Source organism: Apteryx mantelli, chromosome 7 (assembly GCF_036417845.1).
Source record: "Apteryx mantelli isolate bAptMan1 chromosome 7, bAptMan1.hap1, whole genome shotgun sequence".
Taxonomy (NCBI): domain Eukaryota; kingdom Metazoa; phylum Chordata; class Aves; order Apterygiformes; family Apterygidae; genus Apteryx; species Apteryx mantelli.
This window is the reverse complement of record NC_089984.1, coordinates 26,410,080-26,437,462: the sequence shown is the minus strand read 5'-3', so window position 1 is coordinate 26,437,462 and position 27,383 is coordinate 26,410,080. Positions and strand designations below refer to the sequence as shown.

Here is a 27,383-nt window from a genome sequence, read left to right as displayed (position 1 = left end):
ATTACTGTCTCAGAACATACACTTCCAGAAGATGAAACCTCTGCTTTCAGGCCAAGGCTGCGTTCCTTTCTTTCACTGGAAACTGTAGCTTGTCAGAAACTCACCATACAGAACACAGCTCGTACCTATGACGAGAGCTATCCAACCCTCTGGCATCAAAACATGGAAAAGCTCTTAAAGAAATCTGTGACTCACCAGGACTTGGCAAGTCACCAGAGGGCAGAGTAACTATTAAGCAAAACCATGAAATACAGAAAGGCATTGCAGTAGAGTCCAGGGGAAAATGTGGCTTTTTTGAGTTGTTAGGGGTTTAAGGAAAACACAGCTTTTTGGAGACCAATGGCTGTATTCCTTTAACAGAGTTCATTAAGAGGTCCTTAATAAGATCCTGGAAAAAAATTTCAAACATTTTCCAGAGACACTGCCAAGTTTGAAAACCCTGACTCTTTTCTGTTTTTTTTTTTTCTTTTTTTAAAATCACAAGCCATGTACTTCTAACAGTTCTGACTTTGCAAAACTTTAATACTGGTTATTGTACCATACTCAGTTCTACTAATCTGAATGTAACTGCTGCCCTGGGTACAAGTATTTACACTTGATTCAAATGTAACAGATCAGAACTTCCAGAAAGTTGTCACCTTTTATGTTTAAATGGAGCACTTAAGCCTCTCTTAAAACTCCTAGCCATTTAAAATTTTACATAGCAAGGAAAATCATTTGGCGAATTCAACACAGGGAATTATGTTTTTGATGCAGGTTTCATGAGCTTCCTGAAAAGGCCATAGAGAGCATATTGTATCCTACGGGACATATTGGTACATGCAGTGTAAAACGCCTAGAACAACAGGAAGCTAATCTGGTTGATATATCTAAGTGCTACTGCTCCATAATTGTTAAGTGATAAAATACTTAAAATAATGGAACAAATGAAAAAACAGCACAGATGTGTCAGAGGACGGGCTGATATAACTGATACAAAGCCTGGAGTTCCCACACTATCTAGATGGTTCCATGTGACAACAATTTGCCCTTCACATTTTCCTGTCCTAACGTATGACAGTTCATTCTTTCTTTTTTTCTTTCTGCTGTGTTCCAGACAGTAACAGATACTTTATTACCAGTTTATATTTTGGCATAAGCTTTCTATCATTTAATTTTTTGCTAATATATGACCTGCATTGTGTTCACTTTCCTATTAGCTCTACAACTTGATGAAGTTGTTCTCTCCTTTTATGTTTTGTTATTTCTTCTAATGGATAACAACAGTTCTCTCTTGTTTTTCCCTCACCCTTCCCTTTTCCTGTGTTGTTTCATCATCCACTTCTTTAATGTTTTTCAAGCTTCTCCCCCCACCCCTGCGGCAGATGAAGGCACGGTCTCAGGACGCAAACCCTCCTGACACGGACTCAGGAGGGTTTGCGTCCTGAGACCGTGCCATTCATCCGCCACACACCTCAATCTCTCCTTCTGTCTATGAAAGCCTCTTTCTTGTCCAGTTCCTTCCTCCCTATTCAGAATTTATTCTCCTTCAATACCTTGAGTGCTGACTCCCGCTGCCTTCTCTGAACACTCCCATGCATACAGACATACTGACTACAGGGTCACTAAAAAATATGTCATCTTTATGGCCCTAACTCTAAACAGCTTATTGAGGAATTCTAGAGAAGCTAAGATGGTAGAAAAGCAGCAGAGATCCAAAAAACTTCAAATTTTCAGAACAGTTCTGTCTCAGATTTCTTCAAAAGAGATGCTGTTTTATTGCTGTCAATGACTAAAATAAAGCAGAATTATAAAGCTAGACGGATGACTTCATGGTAATTTCCATGCTGTCCTATTGCTTTCAGAGACTTGGAATTCCACTTCTCAGGTCTACTCATAAGGGTAGTCAGTTTTATGGTTCTTAGAATTTGTTTTCTGGCTTAGTTAAGGCAATAGAGAAGATTCTGAACAGGTCGAGAATGATAAGGTAAGAGATAAAAAAGGCAATTTACCTTATGTCTTCTGTAAGTTCATCAATCAGCTTCAACCACATCTCAGCTAATCGGTTTTCAGAAATTTTGGCCTGCATTCCTGATTTTAAGGTGGCTATGTTGTATTGCTGAGGAATTTAAAATAAAAGGATTTGTACTTCTAAACTTTCACTGTGGCATTATGGTCAGTACAAATTTCAAGAGTTTATTTAATCTTATTTATATGTATATGTACACATATGTTTATATATACAAAAACCAAATCAACAAAGATTCAGATGTTCATACTTGACTCATATTTAACAGGACTCTTCCTAGATTCCATCTCACTGTGTTCAACAATACATGATATTGCAGATACAGTGCTACAGACTTAACAAGCCCCTAGGCAACACTGCGGACTCTTCCTGTGGGAATTCCCTGCAGATTCAAGTATGAAAGTGTTGGGCCTTGCCAGAATACACACCTATGATCAGCAGTGCCATTTATCACACTGATCTGTGTTTATTTTGAATAGAACCAAAGTGAGCATCAGAATCCAGTTCCATTATTCGCCCAAAATGTCACTTTCCATTACACCTCTAAATTAAAAGGGAAAAAAAAAAGAACGAAAACAAGCAAAAGAAGGCTCTAGGCAACTTACCAGTCTTTCAGCCATGTTTAGGATTACGTTCACAGGGTCTAGTCTATGACTTATGTCCTCCCAAAAGGAAGTCAGTGTTACAACTGGCTTTGTGTTCGCCCACGGCAAGTAGTAATAACAATTACCTGGTGTGAAACATTCCTTATGTTAGAGCTAGAATTCACGGCAGGAATACATACTGTATACTGCACATATTTACTTCATTTATGTACAACAATTCACGAAGAAGACACAGCTAGCCCAAACTTATCAAAGGATTTGTATTTTTCAGGCACTGTGGTGTCCCTTGGATGGCAAGCTTTTACCTCAAATTGCTTCAAAATCCAATAGTTTGTTTTTGTTTTTTTAAAAAACAAATTATCTGTTAACATTTTCATTATTCTCTCAAATAATTTATTGATGTAGACAGCACATTAACATAAGCATTTCTGTGAAATAAAATGCTCCAAAGTAAAACCAGATTACTTCATTTAATATGCAGAAAAAAGGAGAACTTGAAGTTTGCAATTAATAAAGTAAAATTATAGCCAAGATATATTTTCCTGTGATCTAGCCAGTTTGTTTTCCTCTAGGTTGCCAAACCCCTTATTCAAAAAAAAAAAAAAAAAAGTTTTTAAAATCAGAATGTTCAAAGGGTATTTTCTCATTTTAAACCCTAAGTTTCAGATACCTGTAAAATACTGTGTTTTTTTTTCCTTGCCAGTTTTCCTGTGCATAATCAACAGGTCTCGGTGAATTCTGTGAAAATTGCTTTAATAACTTTGGCAGCCTTTAGAGCATGACTTACATAAATATAACACTGCATCAACAGTTGACAAGAGCCACACATTATTTTCTGTTACATTTCCAATAATTTTCAGTGGAGTTACAGCTGTCATTCTAAAACTATAGAATAAATATTTTGCACTTCCAAAAGAGAATTTTACATGATTTTAGCCTCATAACAGCAGCATCCTTACCATCAAATACAGCACGACTGTACTGAGTTGTTGATGCCAAAGGCTTACAGGTGGTATCAAACTTGTTGCCATAGTTACCAATGCTAACTTCAAACTGGATCGGCTCACCAGTGTCCTGCAGCATGGTAGCAGAATGAAACACAGCAGCCAGGCTGAACTTTCGTCTGCGCTGGTATTTCTACAATGAGAACCTTTTTAGTTTATTTGAATACTTGTAATATAGTATCCATAATTTTAGAAAACAGTAGTAATTTCTCAATGGAAATAATAATTTTAATAATTTTACTGATTTCTGTGAGATGCAAGCAAAAAAGATATGAGGAATATATCTCTATATATTCATACGTGAATAATAAATTACTGTATTTAATATGAAAATATCTCAAATTAATATTTCATGCTACCAGGGTATGACATTTTTGCAGCCACACCATCAATAACTAGATCTTTTAATTGTAAGATTCAATTCCATTATTTCAATTTAGTAAGTCAGGTCATTCTCCAAAAATAAACAGACCAAGCACATCTCCATGACTGTCACTGTCCGTAAAGCAGGGATTTACCTCCACAACCAGCATGTCATCACTAGGAATCATCTCTAACTTTTTATTAACAGGCTTGCTTTCAAGTACTGTAGACAGTTCAACCAGAATTCTCCCTCTATAAGCAACTCCTTCTCCCTGAAACACAATCACACATTCAGTCCAATTTAGTATCTTCTTCTAAAGTAACATACTCTTTCTTTGGCTGCACATGCTTCTGACCCCACTGAAGTCTTCTCAAAACTTCTGTGGAAGCATGTATCAACATATTTCAACATATTTTGAAACATATTTATGAAGCATAGATCAACAACTGAAAAACAGTAATCAGTGTTAATACTAGAAGTCAAAAAATTATATATATTTAAGAAAAAAGGGAACTAGGAAGTACAAATGCATGCAAAGATGCAAACGGTGAAAATCACCAAAAATATTTCTGCTCATTCAAAAATGAATTTAAAAAGCAAACAGATAAAAACAGAAAATGTTGTCATGTTTTCTTATTAATCATAAACTATTATCCAAAAAGCAACACCAAAAGCAGTTTACTAGGAAACAAATAAACAGGAAAAATGAATTAATTTGTTGATTAAAAATAATTGGGTTCAATCTTTTTACTAAAAATAATGAAAAGAGGACACTGACCTTTCCAAAGTTTAATTCATCATACGGGTCTGGGAATCCAGTGTATTCTCTTGGACTTCCATAAAAGTTTAGGTAACACGGCCCAAACGTTGGTAAAAAGCCTACTTCTGTATCCCCTGTGCTTGCTAACACGAAAACATCCCCATCAGAACTTGGTTAATTATCATTCAGAGCCAGAAAAAAAAATGAACATCACTAATAACTAATATCTAGTGCTTATTATACTTGGTTTAAATGTAAAGTAAGAACACCTTATTCTCTGGGTATACCACATGAATGAATAAGTAATTATACCAGTGACTACATTTGTTCCTAATCATCTTCTTTGTTGTAAAATACTTACTAGATACTACTTCATGCAGTAAAAAAACCCACAGAATAAACAGATCTTCTGCCCCCATCCAAATATCAGACACAACATTTACATGCACTTAAATGCACAGGCTACTGTTATTCTAGCTAAACAGCGACAATGAAGATGTACACAGTAGCTGGAAAAGCTCCTGTTCAGCATTGTTAACCCTGCTGCTTCCAACTGTTAGGTTTTTTTCCTGCAGTTATACTTTGGGATAAAACATGAAGAATACTGCAGACTCTAATTGCAACTGCTACAGCGCGTTGGCAGTTTCTTACAAATTCCTTTTTCAGTAAGCTAAAATTCATGCAAGACTGGAAGTCTGCAAGCTCGGTTAATTCTCAGTTAATTCTGATGAAAATATTTCTACTCCACAACTAAAAACTTACAATTTGCCAATGTCTTAACCAGTCTAGCTAAAAAAATTAATAAGACAGACTTACATTTTTGTCTGTTTTAATATCTGAGCTAGGAAATTGCACACCAAACCTACTGCTTTTTAAGATATCTAAGAACTTGAAAAGATATTTCTATTGTTAATATTAACTTTGCATTTTTGAAAGATGTTGTATTTTTAAGTACAAACATGCATATATAGAATCCTTAGTTATATTACTACTACTGTCTTTTGCTTTTGTATACATGCCTTGCAAATTTATTAGACTAAATAAGATTCTAATGAAAATGACTAAAAAGTAACAGCTCTTTTTAGAGCTAATTAAAATCTAGACTTAGGGGTAAGTTATTTGTACTTTCAGTAACAATCATACATGCTCTAACATAATGCCAAAGCTATTGTTTGATAAATATTATGAGTAGTGCAAAGAGAATCAGAACAAGGTAAGCAACACAAGGAAAAAAAACCCTGCATAATCGTGAGCCAACAGAAAAGACTCTGAATTCTTCTTCTTGCTCTACCCTGGCTTTCACCTTTGATCAAACGATCCTGGTGTAAAAGAGATCAGAATCAGGTTCTACACCTTGCGCTCACTTAGGACAATCTGCAGCACAAAGGAGGATGCATTTACCACAGAAAAGGATGGTTGAGATAGGAAAGTGAAAATACATGCGTAAGCCTTCTAATGACTTTGCCACAATGACTGCTGAGTGATACGTATAGATAATAAAAATGAATGTCATATCTTGATGTAATTTCCTGTCAACACAAATAAAATTGTTTCAAATCTGTAGAATATAAAATAAAGATTTGTAGTTCTCTGTCTCGTGCTTTGATCCTTTCTCATCACTTTTTTTAAAAAAATCTGAATTGGACCCAGATCAAAATTTGAATCAAAAAGGATACAGAGTGTTGTTGGGATACCATCCACATTTTTTTAAATTCTAACACTGAACTGGTCTTATTACATCTAAATACAGACGAGATTTAAGGTACAGACCTGTGTTGAATTAATATGTTCACTACATACTGACAGAAGTTAAACAGAAGTGTAAATCTAAAAAAAAAAAAAAAAAAAAAAAACCCACCCTCCCAAAGCTGTCATTTAAAGAAGACTGGTCATATTTAATTTGCTTACATTTAAATTTCCATTGTTTACATTTAAAAAACACATTGCTGTGCATTCAGCAATCACATATTGCTGAAAGTGATTCTCAAAAATTATTTCAGCCTTTAACTTAGTATTACTTTACTAAGAAAGTAAGATAATAAACAAAGTATTTGGGTGGATGAATAAGTTACCTTTCAACTGCACTCCAATCATATTTATTTCTCACTACATAAATGTTCACCATAAAAACTGTCAAAAACAGATTTCAACCCTGATAATTTTTTAAAAAGCCATCTCTCCAGGTTCTAACAGAATCAGATTTCATTTTTCTGAATTTATTTATACAGCTAGTTAAGCATAAGCAAAACAGCCGCTCATTATTTTAGGCAGTTATTTACTTCTACAGAGCTCTGCAGCAGCACACACAGCTGTGATCTCACAGCCGAGTTAAAGGCCGCAAGCCATGGTTAGAGCGCTTTGTAACTGAAGCAACTGCATGCTGAACGCTAAAACACAGCCTGAAGCACCAAACGCAAATATTTTCAAGCCAGTTCCAGTGCCAAAACTGTTTTATACGGTCAGTCGTGTTTAATACTCTTTAATCATAATAGTGCAGTTTTTCAGGCTTTTTTTTAAATAGTATTTTTAAGATAATGGGTTTTCTTAGACAATTTTTCTCAGTTTGGGCAATGGAAAGCAAAATCAGTAACAAATCAAGAGGTAAACCTTCATATGATGAAGCCCCAGTTCCCGAAGATGAAAACTCTATATTATGAAAAAAGAAGAGGTTACATGACAAGAAAAAAATAGCATTTTAAAAACAAATACATCAAAGAGCAATTTGCTTTGAAAATAAAGTTGAAGGCCTGAGAATATATGAAGTTCACATGGTCCAGAATTTTGCTTTTGATTAAAATAGACCAGTACTACTCTTGTATAAATTCTGAAGAAAAAAAAAGCTTGAGGCTGACATAAAAGACACTGTTTTGATGCTGCTGTTTCAACTTCTTCGTACAGTCCTCCTCCCTTCAAAATAAAATTTAATTTTTAAAATTAACTATTTTTAAATCTTAAGAGCATTTAAGAAAACCATAACACTTCAGAGCACGTTAAGGTATCTTCATTTACCAAAGGCCGATTAGACTGGTTCAGTTTCCCAATCCCTTAGAAGCTACAACAGGGTTCAAAGCCTGGCATTGACCTCAAGGGAAAGAGATTTGTGATCATAAATAGAAATGGTTATTCCAATGTCAGTACTTCACTAGTGATAGAAATCTGGGTAAGATTATCTCAGTTACTACGAGCCAGGGTTTGAAGTATAAATGAGCTGTGATTCAGCAGCAGTTAAGTTACACACTTGTGGGTAGTACAAGGATTTCTGCAGAGCTGAACTACGCCAAGAGGCTTTGATTTCCCATTACCTTTTTCAGTAATCCTTGCTTTTGCCTCTGGTTGCGTGTGGGTTATATGAAAGGAATGCTTGCCAAAAGTCTGAGTTGCAAGGAACAGTACTTCTAAGAGGACTGGGTTATAAGCTTGAAGTTTACGTTGCTTGACTGAAAATACAGTTCCATCTGATAAGAACTTAAATACTTGCTCAAGTCAGTGCAGGACTGAAGCCAATGTAATTTTGTTCTTAAACTCCTGACACAGCTACCAAATTACAGACAAATTGATCTGTTCTCAGACAACAGTACATATCATACAGTTTTCATAAACACAAAAATAAACAGAAAAATACTTAGAACTCTTATCATAGAAATAGTTTTGAGCCAGTTTCCCTCAAGCTAATGTAGAGAGTCAAATGGTAAGCACGCTTAACTGTGAACTGGTATGATTCTTTATGGACAACTGATATGCCATACAATGTTCATAAAAAGATAAAACGTTTTTTCTGGCAAAGCAACACAGGATCCGTGGCATGGAGCTGGTTCAATTATATGACAGATCCTTCTATAAAAAGAAGGTGAGATTATAGATGTAGATCACAAAGAAATTATCAATAAAAGCATTCACAATATAATATTATAATTATATGTAGGTGGAAATTAATCTTTATTTTGTATTGTTGGTAATGCTGGAAGAAAAATGCTTTTTATGATATTGTAAAGAGTTTTATTACGAAGATACTTTCCGATAGGGAAAATATCTTAGGAAGTTGATATCCTGCCTAACTAAATTTGTTTTCTTGTAGTTAGAATCAGTTTAGCTTTTTAGTTTTTCCTTAAAAACATAATTCATTGAAATGATCAAAATAAGCGTTACTGGGTAGTAATTCGGAGCACTCATGCAATGACATGCAGTGCCCATTTCTTGTAAGCTACTGATCAAAGCAGTGATTGATCCAAGTTTCCCCAGCATCTGAAAGCTGTTTAGTTGTATAGAGGAAATGCCATTTTTTCATAAGCATATTTAGAGAGCATATATGGGAAACGCTGTAGTGTTTCTATATAGTTCCTGCAGGCTAACTACTTAGGAACATTCCCCTGCTTTTAGGTTCTCTCCCCAGAGAAAAAACAGACACATTCATAAGGTGGCAAAAGAAGTCTTGTCTACTAGTGCTCAAAGATGTAGTGATTCTGAAACAGTGACCTCCAAATTGTTCCAAACTGATATGTCTTACTAAGAATCTTAGTAAATTTACGTATCTTACTCGTATGACACACTGCAATATCACAGTTCTCTGAATTTGGGAAAGAAGTGACTTACAAATTTAACTGCTTAACTTTTTAAATACATAACAGAACATTATTTTTAATTAGTTATTGCTAATTCAGTGATAATGTAATTTAAATGTTAAGATTTTAATACTGTGGGACTTCTCAAAGTACATTATGTTTTCTGAGAGTATCACTTTGAAAACACTGCCAATGATCTTTTTGCCACAGAATTGAGGAACTATAGCAAAACGTACTTTTCTAGAGCACCAATCCTTGCTATTCCTCACAACACAGCAGAAAACACTAAGTTACATACTGCTGAATCAATTACCTTCAACTTCTCCTCCAGAAGAAGCAATTTTGGAGAGACTTAAATATGTTGTTCCTACCACATCATTTTTTGTAAGACGATCCCTATAAAAGAAGAAAGATTGCTTTTAAAAGAGAATGCTGGCCATCCTACAAAGAAACAAGATGCAAATGGCTACCAACACTCAAGAGAGTCCGTCTTTTCACATTTTATATCACCTGGAATGTTTTACAATTGCTAACATAGAAGATGATGTCTAGTTACAAAAGTGGGTTGTATCATGAGGAAGTCACCTAACTACCGAAAAACGCATGTAAAAGATTGGTAGAATTTCAGTCTCCAACCTAGAAGCTCTGCTGAAGAGCATCAGCTGCATCTCTCGGGAGGAGATGCAGTCAGGAATGTGCAATATAGAACCCTGCAATACGTTCTGCCTTCTCCCCAGTACTATGCCTAATAAGCACAATCAGGCCTTCAGAACCTGTAGCATACTAGTATTTGAACCATATAAAACAGAATTTTAAATAGACTTATGTACTGAATAGTTTTCAACATTACATTAATTTAGGAGACGCTGCTGGTAAGAGCAAGACAAGTATTTGTAGAAGAAGTCATTCAAGTTTTATTTGAAAATACAGTGGGATTCAAATATATTCTTAAATATTGATGAATTAGTGGGCACAAAACTAGGAAAGCAAATTGAAAAATACAAGTATTAGGAACATTATTCTACACTATCACCTAAATAGCTTTAGCGCTCAATGCTAACTGCACAAAATTAACAACACTCCCATGTTACACTAATCAGGCCTCTTGTAAAGAAGTCATACCTACTGAAGGGAGATACTTAAACACTTGCTTGAATACTCTCATAGATCAAGACTAAAAATACCTATGACTTTTGCAGAACCAGGCTTTACTCCACTTAATATAATTTTATCTTGTCTAAGTGCTTTGATCAAAAGACATAACTCACCAATCAACAACTGCTAGCTTTATTTTCTCACACATCGAGGGAAACTGGATAAAAGCAATGAAAATACAATGACCGATTACTTATTTTGCTTCTTCTTCTTCTTTTTTTTTTAAAGAGAAATGAGAAAAAAAATCTGACCTTGATTTGAAGATAAATAATTTGATTCCACTCTGGATTAGCATTTTTCTCAATTATATGTGTGCAAACCTGCAAAAAAATGAAACCCATTACATAGCACATCAAAGATCAAACAGACAAAAAAAGCAGGTACTAGCTACTAGTTTAGGATAAGTTACATTTTGTTCAATCAAATGATATATCGCTGAAGGCAGTAGCTAATGATGAATCTTGAGATTTTTATGCTTCAGTGAACCATTAAATCAGTAATACTGCTAAACTGATTTGCACATGCTACAATAATGACTATTGAAGGCAAAAGAAAATTCTGAGCCAGTGTTTAAACCGAGACTGGAATTACCTTACAGGGAAAAAAACTTGTTATTTCCACTAGCTACAAATAAGGAGCTTTCATATTAGCAGTAATTGATCTCTTGTATCACAGGAAGAAAACAAGACAAAGGAGTGACTGCATTCCAGGTTACTGTATGCAGATTTTAGAGTGGATGAAGGATGTCCTCTATGGGAGAGTCTGTATTCTTTGTTGATAATGTGCACTGAAGAACCCCTATGCTTACAAGCAGCACTGACCTGACTGTATAACATAATAAGGGACTGATATTTTTCTTATTAAAAAAAAAAAAAAGGCCAGCTATGCATGTAGGACGCGCAGCTGGACTTCTGCTCATATTTGGCATTATTCTGAAGTATGTATTAGACATAAAATGTACAAATGCTGTTAATCTGTCCAGAAAGATCTGCACCATCAGTTACATAAAGTGATCAGGAACAACCAGTAGGTAAGGAATCTGGCACACACCATTTCCTAGCCTTTGGTCAGAGATTCCTTTTATTAGTCACTAGCCCAAGCTTTACACCCATTCTACTGTACATTATACTTTGTTCTCATCTTATTGAATGAGCTTTAGGGCTAATACTTTTATATTTCCATAATTTCAGCAAGCTTAAAAATGAATGTTGGCATATGAATTCTGTTCTCAGGCATATGATCAGAATGCAAAAGTTCAGATATTTACTAAATTACCTTTTTTCCAGCAAAAGAAACTTCCACAAATGGATCTACCAGGTTTTTCTTGTCTGCTTCTCCTCCAAATATTTCCTTGACAGTCTGTGCAAAAGCATCATCCACTGGAGAGAAGTTACAAAGCAGATATTAATGGTTATGCCTTTTTCCCCCCAGCCTAAACATGCCATAGCAATCCCACTGAAATCAACCAGTTTATAGATCTAAGTAGGGTAAAGTCTAATCTGAACAAAGTTCTGAAGAGTAAACATTTGTTGGTGAAAATGGAGAACTTAGACTTCAGAGCAATTTGAAGAATAAAAATTCTTGAAACATCATAAGGAGTGCTGATGCGGTCCTGAACTTAGAGGAAAGACTGCATCTGTAAGTATTTGAAAGATTGCAAGCAAGTACCATTAGACATGGTCATTTTTTACCACAGATACAGGTGAGAAACCATGGTGAGAAGGGATAAAAAGCCACATATGTTCTGCTAGCAGAAAATGCATGCAGTATATAACGAAACGAGTGGCTTTTGTCTCAGTAATATGAGGCTGACACAAGCGAAAACTCACCAAATTAAAGTCAAACAGCTTACAACCTCCCCTGCCCACTAGGGCTGTTTACTTTAAGTCTATAGTGCTCAACTTAATAGTCCACAAAGTGTGTGCAGCTTTCTAGGATTCAGCCAGTTCCTGCTCACCATGTTTCCTGAAAGCCATTTAGGAGCAGGCTGCAGGTGATACAAACTGCCTCAGCCATCGCAGCAGCCCGCTGCCCATTTTTTTGCAGTCCTATGGCCTTTCCCCCACTGTGAATAGTTGTGCCTATGAAGAAGAACTAATGGATTGCTGGGAAGGGAATGGTCAGGTGCAGGCTGCCACCAGCAGTACTATTTATCTACTAGTATCTAAATGGCATGGGAAAAGAGGGCTGCAGGGAACCAGCTGTGTGATAGAAATGGACACGTGCACTGTATGCTTGAGCTACACATGTACAGCACATGAAGCACATTTGCAGACCGACTCTACCTGAATGCAAATTACATGCATGCAAGTTATGTGACTGGAAAAGGGCTGATGAAGAGGACCTTTCCTGGCTACTGGAAACTCCATGGCCCACTCAGCAAGAAAAGACGAACATTACTAATCTAACTAATGGGTAACACATTAAATTATTCATTACAAGAGTTAAGCAGGCTTGCTGAGTACTACCAAAGGACTTGAAACGGACTGCTTAAGCCGTCACAGAATTATTGGCTCAAATTACAATGTAAAGCATACATTGACTCAAGATATTTTATGCTCACGGTGTGTTTCTGAATAGCTAGCACAGATATTTCTAATGGTAATCAAATACAGTAATCTACAAGTAGTAAGAGCCATGTACTTTGAGGAATATCCTCAGCTCTGTAGATTTTGAGAAGGAAAGTGACCCATCGCAGTGCAATTCCAGCTGGTAATAATAGATTGCTTTCCACATCATCGCTTTCATTATCTCTTTCTCTTTTTTCAACCTGTTGGGAGATACATTGGTATATAAAAGAAAGGCAGAGAGTAATGTACGAAATTAAGGTACTTAGTTAAACTAGTGCCCACAATATCCTTTATATAGAAGATTGTTGTCACTTTCACTGTAAAGAATGAGATTTTATCATATTATAAAACCATAAAAATTAATTCTACCTAAACTATTTTATTTACATTTTATCTCTAAAGCAGTTAATTACAGGAGTCTATTTTAATCACACTTTTAAAATCATCATCTGGTGATGATGATTTTAGCACTCATAGAATGGCAACTTCTTGCAATTTCCATATCCATCTCAAGATAAGTATTGTGGTAAAGCATATTACTGTAAATAGAAAACGCACACCCCTCTGACATAATTTACCAGAACTTACTGCTTCCTCCTTTAAAAATAAATAGGAAATCAAAAATTTCACCATAAGTAACCATAAATATCCTTGTGATTTCAAGAATCATGAGGACAGAAAGGAAGAGTTATATAGTACAAGGCAGAGACATTCTAGGTTCCTTTGGACCATATTACGTGGAACTAAGGAGCAGCACTATACGAAAACCTCAGGTGGGAAGAATGGCAGAACTGAAACTAAAGAAAATGGTCAAGTGAAAAAAAAAAGTCACAAGAAAAGAGAGCCTGTTTTTACCTGTCAGGACAGCAAAGAGTTAAGGACTAGATTGTTAAAAGTTACTACTACTTTCATACGCAACAAATTACTGGTGCCTAATCTGTAATTTGATGCATATTGATAAATGGGCCTGATTTTCACCTGGCAAGTATTCAGAGCTTTCTGGTAATCAGGCTTCTTTACAGGCTTATCTACATCATGCAGTAGATGAGAGATTCTCGAGTTAGTCCTGGAACTCAGACTAGTATCAATATGTTGCCCAGTGTGATTAACTATGTTAAGGAGAATTACATATTAGCTTGTATGCAGCAACCAGGCTAACGCATCTCTACTTCTTTCAGGATCTGGAGAAGTATCTACAAGTGGTAGATCAACATAACCAGAGCTGGTCCAGAGGTGGTTCATTGCACAAGGTAACCCCAAAAGGTTTGGGGTTAGTCACTTCGTACCTTGAAATGACTTGTAAATCTTGCCTTACTTCCACATGCTGCTCACAGAGTGAATAATATACTATTGATTAAATGTTGGGGAGGTACATGAATAAATATCCAGGAAAAATAGAAGAAAAAAATATAAATCAAACTTACTGGTGGCTCATCCCCAGTTCCCAGAACAAACATGCTGACTTTCATATAGCCTTTAGCTCCTGAATTTGTATCTTCAGGATCACTCAGCAAAAGCCATTTTCTCATGACTGCATGGCCTAAAATGAAACAAACAAAAACCTCAACCGTAATATCCATTATAAAAAGGAAGAAGTCATAAAATCATAGCCAACTGTTCCAAAAACACGCACACTATCCTAAAACTAATTATTTTAAAAATTTATCATCCTGCCCTAGAGAGGTCTCAACAGCTCCATTAAAAACAAGAAATCTAGCAGTGTTAAAACATTAAGTGGTATACTAATTCAGAAGCACAATTATCAAATGTTTTTGCATTATTTACAAAGAAGAAACTAAATATGAAAAAGTCTTTCATACCCAAACTAATATCCAAATTTTAGGTGCTTCATCTGGGAACCACTGGAAGAAGTTATATACTCATAGACCTTTATAATGAATACTTGAAGCAGAAACCTCAATTAACTTTCCATGTAACTTTCTTTTTCAACTTTAGAAATTATAGTAAAAACATTTCACCAAGTTTCAAGCTAGGAAAGAAGCTCTGAAGTAGCTGTTACTTACCAGGCTCATCATAAACATAGCCAATGTCAATCTGAAATAAAAATCAAAAACATTAGCTCTGAAGAAACATCAAAACAGAAAAATGCTAGGCCAATTCCCCTCAAGTTTTTCATGAATATTATCACATTGGTTTGTTGTCACAAACAAGAGAAAGTTTGCAAGGCATATTCTTGGGACGAGAAAGAGAAAATGCCTTACATTCAACAATGAGGGATTCTGTATGGTTACAGCAGCTAAGAAGAAAATGGAATAAATTATGCATTCAAACTAACAGCTGTAGTTACTTCCTTCTTTTCTCAGATCCCCAGCTTTTCCATTTAGCAGAGACAGAGGACAGGGCCAACTTACTGCTTCTTGAATTCCGTATGTCCCCCATTATTTTATGTACACACAGGCCTTTCAGATATCTTTTGCTCCTGCTTCCTGCTCAACATCTCATTCTTCAGTTGCAGAAATTAAGATTTTTTTTTAATGAGTAGTTTCTTTTTTCTTTTATAAAGATGATCAGGGATTTTTTTCTCCAATTGCGTCAAACCTGGGCAAGCTTGCACACATACCCCTACTGGGTTAACTCTATCAGATTTCGAACATGTTCAGGAAGGTAAATATGTTTGCTCATGGCAACTGGGGCTACCGTTCCTTGCAGATAAAGGCTGAAAGGGTCATTTTCTAGACAGAGTTACTCTTGGGGTTTTCTCCTGGAATGTGTGCCTGCAGGAATGGAAAACAGCTGAGATGCTGTCACCTGCCTGTCCTCCACAGAGCAATATAACGTTATCTGATTCACTAGAAAGTACATCAAGAGTAAGCAGCAAGGAGGAAAAGCAACCCGATTTGTGGTAGAAACAGTTTCATTTACAGAAGAGCTCTCGCCCACACATACATGATTTTGTGAAAAACAGGTCCAGAGACCTACTGAATTTACACAGTAAACAGTAAGCAAACACAAAATAGAGCCAACACTGATATTGAGAGTGATAGGGCATCTCGGAAGCCATTACAACTGTCACACGAATGCTCTGTCTGTATTCCTTTAGGTATAAATACCTTCAATAGGCAGGTGCTTACCTCCCAGTATTAACATTAACAAATATAAATAAATCATGACAATATTACTGATATAATCAGAACTACAAAAATTACTTTAGCTAAGAGACTTCTCCATAATCTCTTTTACCTAACAAACTTCTGACCAAAGGAACACTTTCCCACATCATTTGAGACTGTATCTTCATTCTGCCATACACATCACTGTTCTGCCTAATAGCAGTCTAATAAAATTCTCTTTTTAAGTGCTACCTCATACCAAATAAACACCCTGCTACCTTTCAAGTGAGAAATTTTACCTTTTGAAATTTTTTTTTTCTTGGATCAAAGTTAGAGAACTTGTTGTATAAAACAGATTTGCATTAACAATAATTTTCTACTCAAATAAGAAAACTGTTTACTACTGGTAAGAGCTAGTGATCCCTAGCATTACAAGTAAAACACGATTAGGTAATTCTTCAGCTCCATGCTAAAGCAGTACTTTAAATACTTAAAACAAATACTTTAAAATTTTCTCTCATTTTCCTTAATTTAGTCAAGATATGAAAGTTGGTTTGCACCCACCTTAAATTCTCCCATTAGACAGTCTGCTCGTAGAGAATGAGAATCATACACCTAAAATGAAAGAACAGGAATGTTCCTAAACTTCATAGTGAAATGGTCAGACAATGTAATAGGCATTCAGCAGCCTTTTTTTTTTAAACATGAACCATTTTTTTCTTACCCGAATGCTAACTGTTTCATCGAGCAACTCTGAAGGAGTCATGTGGACATTGTAGAAAAATATCTGTTATTGTAAAAACAAAAAAAAGTCTCAAAATGACAAACTCAAACTCATTCTTTCACTGGAAAGAAAATCTGAAAACATTATTTTAAGAGGCTTGTGAGGCATGCCTGCTACAATACTTTTAGTCTCTCTCCTTGCTGAATGCTGGATATGACAATTTAGCATATAATTAATAGCTAAACTTAGTAAAGAAGTTTAGTACAACATAGACAAAAGACAGAATGTCACAACTTTCCTTTGAACAGATATAGTAGATATAGTTGGGCCGCAAACTTTCAGCACTGCCCTTGCTCTGCACTTCACATTTTCCTCAGGGGAAAAACTTCTGGATTTGTAAAGGCTGTTCATTCTACAGGATATTCAATCCTGGTCTAGCTCTGTTGTAGCTATTGAAAAGGTCTCATTTAGTGCCAATGGTAATAGTGATTTTTATGATTTCAAAAAACCGATATTTTGACAGCATGAACATAATATTTAGTAATATATTTGCTTTACTTACAGTACTTTATATGCTTCACTAGGTTTGGTCTTTAAGCCCAGCCACATCCCAGTTACTACTTTATTTGACAAGAGGGAAGAGTACACAGACAGGGTCGGTCCTATTCCCTTGTTAGCCTAGTCCGGATACTGAGACTGACTAGGAACTGACTAAATGCAAGGTACAACTGACTTTCTCCATTCCCTGTTTTCAACCACTGCTTACTTGACTACTAACTACAGTTTAGTTCAAGTCTCACACTTTCATAACTTTGTTTTTGCCTGCATGACTGAAAACACCCTTGCTACCAATTCCAAAATCTTCCGAATTCTCCACACGTGTCCAGGCAACGAGAGTTATCCTTCAGCATTCTCTCCAATAAACTGAGAAACTTAAACTGCTTAAGCTTTGTAACATTAGGTTTAGTCTTCCAGACCTGGGATCACTTATGTGCCCCTTACGCTGCTTTGAATTGCTTTTCAGTTTGTCTGAAGTATAGATCCCGGGCTGGAGGAAGAAACCTAGCTGTGCTTTCACCAATTATGTGTAATAAGGCAATGGCATTTCCAGATTCTGTGTGGCAGTCTTCCTGACCAAAAGAATTGCATTGAAAGCCAAGCTGGAGACACTGTAGAGGTCCACAGTGATTCCTAACTCATTTTTCTCTGATTTTATAACCTGCACACAACTATTCAAAATTGTTACTATATCACATGGCCAACAGGGTCAAGGTATGTGTTCCATACATCTCAGCTGAAGTTTAACTTTCTCCTAGACAGTTTTATCTGCTGAGACTGCCAGCAACTTGGACAACAGTGAAGTTGTGTTTAGTGATGTGAATACACAGAGAAAGGGACCCAACTGGGAAATGTGTACTAGTCAGAATTAGCCTTTAACTGTTGGCAAATTTTTATTCATTAACCATAATGAAAGCTGTAATAACCTGTTTTTCTTCATTTGAGAGCATTAAAATATCAGCTACGTGTGCTCTTTCACCCCTCACCTCATCAAAATATGGGTTGTTTCCCCTTTTGATTCTTGTTCTGTGTGTCTGACCACAAACATGAACTTTCACTACTGGTTTTATGTTATTTCCAGGCAACTGACGACCTTCGATGACCCTAACACGAATCTGGAAAAGAAAAAACAAAAACAAAAAACCCACAAACATTTGTGTTATTAACTTATGCCTTATGCTATCTATTATCCTGTTCACAATTTCTCACTGTACCACCCAAAAATGTTAGCCAACACCTTGAAGTAACTGGCAGACTTGGGCTTAGCAGTCATTTCAAACCTTAACTATGATACTAACTATAATTTTACTTGAATTTTACAAGACAAGTTGGGGACAATTCTTTCAGTAAAGCTTTTTACTTGCTTTTATCACTTATTTTTAAAGCTGTTATTGTAGTTTGAAGTCCATACAGCCATACACTAAATAACGTTCATCTAAATTTCAGTCAGAGCTGTACAAAACTTTTGGTCCTCAAATTCTGGACCAATTTTGGTCCAAATTTCTGGACATCTCTGTAATGATAGGCAAATTTGAAAAATACTTTTGAAACATGGGCTTTCAATCAATCGAGAGGCTAATTGTCTCTACAGCATGTTAACTTTGCATTATTTGACATTAAATTATTCTCAAAATACGGGAAGGGAGTGATGTCATGCCAAGCAGAAAAAGGCAACATGCAATATTTAATAACTCTGCTACCTGGAAATCTTGCGGTTTATTAGAAAGGATTCTTCGTGTTTTCTTTCCTTTGGTGATGCGCCTAGCTAGCTGGGTTTCCTTTGTGCCACTTGAAACTGATGGTCCACCAACTGGACCATCCATATCATCCTCAAAACCTCCATCCTCTTCTCCATCTGATACAGTAAAAAGCAATGCAGTTAATAAATGAATAGCACAACTTGATGTCAAAGTTACAGGAATAAGAGCCTGATATCCAAGAGTTGCACTAAAACTGTATTACTACTTCATTTTAACAACTATTTTTGCTAATCACACGCTTCCAACTCCTTTTGAAAGCTAGCCACTTTGGCGTACTTCGAACAAATTTATATCCTAACCAAAATAATTGTTAGACCTGTCCCTCTCCAGGTGCAGAGTATCTAAGATAGTTTGCATACATTCTCTTGAACCAACCAACTGAAGTTGTAGCAAAGTACAATTCAGCTATAATCATCACTGACTCACTCACAATACACCAGAAGTGACTGATTTTATTCCAGTGGAAGCTAGTTTCCAAGCAGCAGCACTGAGCCCTAGCATCGTAGTGGTTTTTACTTCAGGATCTTTTTCCTAAAAGGACATGAAAACATTTAGGGTTTTGGGGGAGGGGGCTACTACCATTACATCTAAAATAAAATTCTGAATCACATTTAACTGCAAAATTAGGGGAAGTGTCCTAGTAAGCCTCCTGAAAGTCAGTTCTAAAATCACAATACTACCGTAGAAGACTGTTCTAATACCAGCAGACACTACAATACTGGATCATACAATGAAATTCCAGTATTGCAAAACAGATCCATAAATATCTAGACCACAGAAGTGTGTCACTCCCTCGCATTTCTAGTTTCTTTTCTTAATTAAAGGACAGTAAGTATGGTAAAATCTACAAAAAGAACAAGTTGTCTCTCTAGCGTTTAGCCTTAATAAAATCAAAGAATGTTCATTAACTTTATGAATTGGTTTGCCAACACAGAATGCTGTTCACTTTGTGCAATCAAGTCCTCAGTGATCCTTACAGAAGATGCATAAAAGCACAGATTGACATACTATACATTAAATACCTCTATATATCATAACCATGAGCCCCCACCTCTGCAAAATCTTTCAGAATCCACCTCCCCTGATGGATTCATGCAACTGACTGATTACACACCCTGACTTAGCACTTGATATTTTATGTCTGAAATTGAACTGCAGCAGTCTCAACTGGGGAGGTAATTTCACTTCATTGGAAATAGGTATCTAAAATAATTAACAAAGGCGTGTTTGCTAATTTGTACTGAAAAATTTTCATGCAGATTTGCTGCATACCAGGCAAAAGCCTGCCATGTTTTACTTTATCTATATTATCTTATAATTAAGTATATAGTATAAGTACATTTTTAAAGAACTACCAAAATAATCTTATATAAATCAATTTGCATTTTTAGTGTTCAGGTTCACATTTCTATACAATTATTTTGAAGTTTAGTAATTTAACACACAGCTTTTGTGTTTGCATTACCTATTCCTCCACTCCCCAAGTGACACCTCCCATTGAACTCAAGTGGAATTAAAATTTCACCCCAGGAGACTCTCACTTCAATTTTTTGCTTGCTACGTTATTCTCTCTCAGCAAATAACGGCCAAACTGATTTACTCATTACAATGCAATGTGCAGGTGTAACATCCCTTGAGGTAAACAGGCGTAACAGGTTTCTGCAACCTTGAGAAGAAGCTACGCCTTCGTCTTTCAGTACGTCTTCCGCATGAAACTCACTTACCAATGTATTAAATCCTTATCACTGCTTCTGAATCAACAGACAATGACACCAAGAGGCTAAAGTTTTGGAGAAGCTTCAGAACACAATATTAAGTGCCATAATTCGTAAGAACTGAACATCAGATACTAGCAGTGAGCTTCAGATACAGGCAGACTTCAGAATGTCACTCTCTGACTCAGCAGGTGAGGAACACCAGGGCCTAGAAAGTAATGGCTAACCACAAAAGGTAAGAGCTGACAGAATTCAGGCAGGGTGTAAAGCTAATATTAAAGGTTATATTTTATATACAAAATATACATCTTTACACCACCAAAGACGTTGTGTCTACTGGAAGTCCAGAGGGATGTGGGATTTCACTAATCTGTCTTCTTCCTTAAGCCAAGATGCAAGCTTTTGCTTGGCTTTTCTGAAGACTTGCGCTCTTATTTGCAGATACCTTCCAGAAGCAACCAAACTGAAAGCAATCATTTAAGTAATAATACTAGCAAAACCAGAGATTAATAGATCATTCAAAGCTGCTTATCTACAAGCTCCAGTAAACAGGAAAGTATGCAGCGTATTATTTAATTGAAATTGAACAAAAACTTGGAGATCTACAGCACTATATTCCAACACCAATGTTAATACCAAAACAGTCAGCAGGTATAATTCCGTATTTCCTTGGAGGCTACCAGAATATTCTGTGCAACGTTAAGGCCTTGAACTGATCCAGAATTAAACTGCAAATTTTGGAGCGTGAGGGTTATTTGCCATTTTTCCCCCACAACAGTTTAATAACCATGGGAGAGCAATTGAGACAGATTAAATTGAATGATCATGATAACAGTGAATCTTTCAGGCTTCCCAAATCTCATTGAGCTACCACCCCTACTCCTCCAGATCCACCGGCCATGCACTCAGCAAGACTGTGTGCCTGCTATCTCTCTCCTGCATTCTGCTGTTTCCAGGAGAATCACACCCATATGGATTCTATTTCCAAGAAGCTCTCCGTACCTGCACTGACAAGCTAAGATTTTGCCCAACAAATAGTAGATTCGATTAATTTGTTCAAACTTCTTTTATCACCTCTAATACTTGTATTGTTAAAATTTCTAACAAGCCTGGGATTCTAGGGCACCTCAATATGCAGAAATCTTTAATATTGGAGAAAGCGTTCTGGACAGGGCTATGTTGTTTTTCTGTGTCCCATGCTATACAATTATTTCCTCTGAACAAAGAATACTTGTCATTTCACAAAATTAAATAAAATACTTGTGATGGACTGCTGAACCCTAAATTTGAAATTAGCTACGCAGCTTATACAGTGGGAGTCACACACGTGATCTCCAAACATTATTCTGAATGTAGAACTCATTTACTCCTTCTGTAATTATGAACATCACACAAACCAACACAGGTATTGACTTTTTCCCGTTACAAAGACTAGTATATACAATCCTAATAAGATATTGACCCTGAAGGCATTGAGCACAATCTGATTGTGACACCAGAAATTAACAGCTAGGATGGAGAATTATAATACATTATTGTAATAAGGTTGATTGAGATTAAAAAGGTAAAACTGCCCACATAAACAGCAAATGCTGGATAAGAATCATTAAATCAGAAAAGAACGTTCATGGCTTTGTTGCCATATGAAACGGTCTAAAGCACATCAGATAAATTAATGTGCACTCTTTACAGCATGAGCTTTATATGCTCTATTTTATTGAAAAAAGGTAACCTTTCATTGTTGTTACAAGTACCTCAGTTCCTACTGAGGAAATGTGAAAATCCCTTTATTTTACTGCTTGACTTTAGTTATAGAGAAAATGGAAAGGTTTTTTTTAATGCTAACCATACTGAAACCAAGCATAAACCTTAAAATAGAATGCAAATCTTCTCAAAACTTTGAAGGATTGTTTTATAGCTGCTACTGCTCCCCCCAAGCATACAACATCTATTAAATTTACTTCTTTCTAAACAAGATACATCCTGGATATTAGGGTAATAATTTGTCTGTCAACTGCAGAAACTTTCTGTTACTTAACATTTTTCTGATGAGTCTGTAAAAATGGAAAATCTCAAAAACATTCTCAGGAAAAGCCTGGTTAAAATGAAATACAGAGACCAAAGAATATTCCCCACTGATTACAATAATCATTTGGGTCAGTCAAATGTCAAGCCTAACATAACACACAATATTGTCTTTCAATAACTTGAATATTCTGTGGAAAACAGTTTAATGCTTTAAGAAAAGGTCTTCCTAAAACTCCTTGACATTGAACATTACAGAATCTATTTTTCCCCCCAAAATATGATTTCCCAGGTTTTTTTGGTTAGCCCTATGGTGTTACAGCAGTTAACTGCTATCTATTTGAGCACTCAAAAAACTTTCTTAAACAAAAGCCCTTTGAAAAGCTTTAAGCAGCATTATTCTTTTGTAACCTGGTTTCACAGAAGACAATGATGTTAGAAAAAACATTTCATGTCTGGAAATGCAAATTTTCCTAACTGCAGTTCTGAACCATTTGTAACTTTTTTTTTAATTAGTATTAGACGATCTTGACATGCTTACTTCTGGTTAATTTTTTTCTATGAACAATTCTGTTTAATCATTTTATTGCCTTATCTCCATGATCTTTTAACAACAATGTTTTGAGAAAAGACTGAAATACCTTCTTGTGTATTGGTTCCTCCTGGATCATTTGGATTTGCAGGTCCAGCTGGTGGCTCATATCCTACTACCAAATCAATTGTTGCCTATATAGAAATGCATGGTTTTACATAGAGCAGACAGTATTCATAACAATTTATTTAAAGTGGTAAGTCGGTCTGACACTATATATTAACAGTAACTATTTATACTCACAGCATATTTTATAATAAAAACTTCAGCCTCTTAGTAAATGAATAAACTGGTATTAAGCTATACATATGTACAAACAATAAAGGCTACACAATTTACAGCTAATGAGGCTCTAAAATTACGTTTAACAAACTGAATTACTGTATTTATGGTATTTAGAAAATTCCATCACAATACAAGTATATATAATGTTCTATAAATTTTAATTTATTTAGTTTCACAATACTCGTGGCTGACAAGGTGACTGTTACCATCCTATACTTATAAATGGAAAAATAAAGGCAGTAAGATATAATGCTATCTGATCCACATAACAAGTCTGAACCAGAAGTAAAATTTCCTATCTGGCTCTTCTAATTGTTTGTTCATACCTCCATCCTGGAAAAAAGCACTATGTCATTTTCCATTCTAATTATAAAAATGTCATTTTTGCATGTGACTGCAGTTTTGGATTTTTAAATAAACCATTATGTCCAGTTGCCACAGTAACGTGAGGAGTCAGCAAAAAATAACTGTGATCAACTAACCATTATCTTAAGCTACAGATAAGGAGATACTGAAATTACCCTTGAAGCCTCTTATTATTAAGTGTACTAGAATGCAATATAAGGTGTCTTAACAGCTATTCTGCACAAACAAGTTAAGGTCCCAGTTCCAGAAGCTACTTCTGTCAGACATCAATTACTCTGTTAAATTTAAACACAAGCTAAACTAAGTTAAGCAAGTTCTTCTGTCATTTTCTGAACTGAGATGAAACTGAATATGGACATGTTAATGTGCTTCCTAAAATCAGTGCTATGACACAGATGGATGTTACAAATAATACAGCAGAAAATGCATATGAGAACTCCATCCGATACTTAGGAAAATGTCCTTTTTTTCAATATCAGACTGATTTTCCTGAATAGCCTGTGGCCCATAATATCCATAATACATACATACAACATACATACAAATACATACATAGAAAACAGCTTATCTAACTTAAAGGATTCTCTTCAATACTAAACGAACTCAAATGGTATAGGCATAATTATATTTTGTTATAAGTTACATCTGCCTGGAGCTTTTGCTGTAAAATTCCAAAGCATTTAATTAATTAAGCAAAAATAACTTCAAAAATACATTTTTTCCTATATGCCCTTTTGTGGGAGCATTTTGATCTAGAATATAAGAAAAGAAAGAAATGGAAGCCACTCACTCCAGTTTCTTGTCCCCTTTCATTTAGCAGAGGTATGAGTTTGAAAGGGAAAGATCTGCTCTGGTTACCTACAAGGTCCTTAAGCGCTATGGATGCACTGCCAATTAATCTGAAATGAAGTAAAAATCATATTAGAATGCAAGTATAAATCAAACAGAAGTTCCCTTTTATCTGTTGCTAGTATCTGTTTGTCAACCAAATTACTCTGGTCATGACTTGGAAACTCAAAACACAATAAAAAGTCATTGCAAATGCTATCTAATGATTGAGTACTGCTAATTTGTATTTTCTGTTTCACTGCACTTAAATGTGCTGGTTTTCTTTACTGAAGACACAGCTCCAGCCTAAAGGAGTTTAAAGACCTGAATTAAATTATTTATTTATTTGAATATATTCTTCTGTATGACCCTCAATAACCATGCCACTTGTTTCAGCCACAGAGTTCTCATTCATAAACTAGAGTATATAACACTTCCCTCTCCTTTATAGCTTTGTAAATTCTCAGATGAAAAGTGATGTATGAAAGCTAGACATTACAGCTGTTGTAGCACACTCACAAAAGACATATGCACACACATGTCCATAATAAAAACAAAGAAACAAAACAAATACAACCAATGTGCTTACTACAGTCTTTACAAAATTAATTTTCCTGTCCATACTCTACACTTTGCAGTAGGTTCATCTGCTTGCCTCTAAATTCTCAGAATATTTAAATATGGCTCTGGAGAGGCCCTACCCAATAAACTGCCCAGGAGATTTAACACTATGTGGTAGAATCTCCTGAGTTACTTTTCTCATTTTGTGACCGCATGCGCCACCCTGATCCTCTTCAAAAAAAGCGAGAACTGCATACACCTTTTACCTGAGAAACTTCTTTTAGGTAGAACTTCTACTAGTGCGGGGTTGGTCTTGTAATGTGCTGGCACAGTATTTCACTTCCATAATATGTAGCAACAATTTACTTCTGTACTGAAGTGGATTATTGGAATAACTAAGATTTTTGAAAATGAGAAAACCCCAAGATAATTTCACCATGTAAATATTGCAAAGAACATGCCTTCCAAACAAAATATCAGCATTGCTGCCAAACTAGAAAAAAAGATCTTTAAGTGGAGAACTTAACTGAGATCCCTTTCAATAGATTACATGGCTTTTTCATGCAGAAGCTACATACACCTAGTTATTCCAGTGAGCATCAGACCAATCCTGGGTCCGCTTTCACTTTTGACAAATCGCTGCACAGAGCTAGATGTTAGCTCAAACTTTGACTCCAGGCATTTCTCAACTTCAGGGAGCTTAAGAAGCAGTTTCTACTGTTAAGTAATCAATTGCATTCAACACACAAGACAAACCTAGATTTGGAACTCGACATATGCATTATTGCAGCGTTCTTATTTATCCCTCCAATTGTAGTATTATTTGACATTGTCTCTGATTTCACATAGCAAATCTTGATATCAAACAGTAACATAGACCTAGCACAGGAAACAGCAGATGGTCTTTCTCAAACAGAAAGAGGCTTTATTTTTTTTACTGTGGCTTGAACATTCCTAAAACTGTTCAGCAACCACACCCTCATATCTGGTGACATGAACTCCAGAACAGCTGTTCAACAGTAGTGCTTTTGAAATTTTCCAGCTTAAATTTGCATTTCCTCATACTCATCTGTCCTGTGACAATGATAACAGTGCACTTATTTGAATACGCTATTTTTTTTATACATTGATCACCTCAGGAAGACTGGAGAGAGGGTCAGTCAGACAGACTAGCTGCCTGCTATTAGTCTCAAGTCCTTTGCTTCCCCCTCCTCTAACAGGCTGGGCAACAAGAGTCTCCATTTTTTTCCCATTATAAACAAGAGTGAGAAATCTAATATTCAGCCTATTTAATTCTAAGCTTTAGGCAGTCAGTCTCTGGCCTTTTCCAAAGTTGTACTGTTCACTTAACGTAGGATGTTCACTCCTTCCTTAACAGAAGTGAAGAAAGATTTTTTTCACCAGGTGGTCTGTCTCCCTCACTTGCTGCCGAGTGCTGTTTTTACCCTTCCTCTTAGTGCATATATATTTGCAGATCCAAAAACCCTAGAAGCCTTTTAACTCCATCTTGTCCTGCAAGCATTCAGCTACAATCTCCATCCCCTAAGTGTCTCTTTTCCTCAGCCAGGCTGGATCCCTCCATGGGGAAGACAAAGTTACAGTTAATGTTGCTTTACAGACTTCTCTACTCCTACAGATACTGATCGAAGCACAAAGCGAGAACACTGTCAAGATAATAAGATTCTAAGTGAAGGATCTCAGCATAAAGCTGTTCACAAACCCGTGTGTAACATCTTGCCACTGTCTTATGAAGTTTGCAGCTCAGGTCAAAACATCTACATTAGATAGACACGCAGCCTCTGCATGTATCCCTAGTGAACATCCTCCTAAGATGCGGGTTTCCCCAAGGTCTTATCCAATGGGTCTTCCCACT

At 35.9% G+C, this 27,383-nt stretch overlaps 1 protein-coding gene across 2 annotated transcripts in view; it reads right to left on the bottom strand.

Moving 5' to 3' along the window:
- MYOF (myoferlin) overlaps nucleotides 1-27,383 on the bottom strand; it is a 76,254-nt gene that overhangs the window by 33,200 nt on the left and 15,671 nt on the right. The window contains exons 4-22 of one of the 2 annotated variants that reach the window (XM_013951142.2): nucleotides 24,912-25,020; nucleotides 23,520-23,604; nucleotides 19,079-19,233; nucleotides 18,305-18,493; nucleotides 16,821-16,883; nucleotides 16,661-16,711; nucleotides 15,050-15,080; nucleotides 14,450-14,565; nucleotides 13,099-13,225; nucleotides 11,731-11,834; nucleotides 10,707-10,775; nucleotides 10,569-10,612; nucleotides 9,614-9,696; nucleotides 7,349-7,387; nucleotides 4,760-4,884; nucleotides 4,136-4,252; nucleotides 3,573-3,750; nucleotides 2,614-2,738; nucleotides 1,992-2,098 (exon numbers count right to left, since the gene is read on the bottom strand). In XM_013951142.2, coding sequence (XP_013806596.2) covers nucleotides 1,992-2,098; nucleotides 2,614-2,738; nucleotides 3,573-3,750; nucleotides 4,136-4,252; nucleotides 4,760-4,884; nucleotides 7,349-7,387; nucleotides 9,614-9,696; nucleotides 10,569-10,612; nucleotides 10,707-10,775; nucleotides 11,731-11,834; nucleotides 13,099-13,225; nucleotides 14,450-14,565; nucleotides 15,050-15,080; nucleotides 16,661-16,711; nucleotides 16,821-16,883; nucleotides 18,305-18,493; nucleotides 19,079-19,233; nucleotides 23,520-23,604; nucleotides 24,912-25,020 — 1,917 coding nt within the window. The remainder of the gene's footprint in view (nucleotides 1-1,991; nucleotides 2,099-2,613; nucleotides 2,739-3,572; nucleotides 3,751-4,135; nucleotides 4,253-4,759; nucleotides 4,885-7,348; nucleotides 7,388-9,613; nucleotides 9,697-10,568; nucleotides 10,613-10,706; nucleotides 10,776-11,730; nucleotides 11,835-13,098; nucleotides 13,226-14,449; nucleotides 14,566-15,049; nucleotides 15,081-16,660; nucleotides 16,712-16,820; nucleotides 16,884-18,304; nucleotides 18,494-19,078; nucleotides 19,234-23,519; nucleotides 23,605-24,911; nucleotides 25,021-27,383) is intronic. The other variant, XM_013951144.2, reaches the window with a different exon arrangement.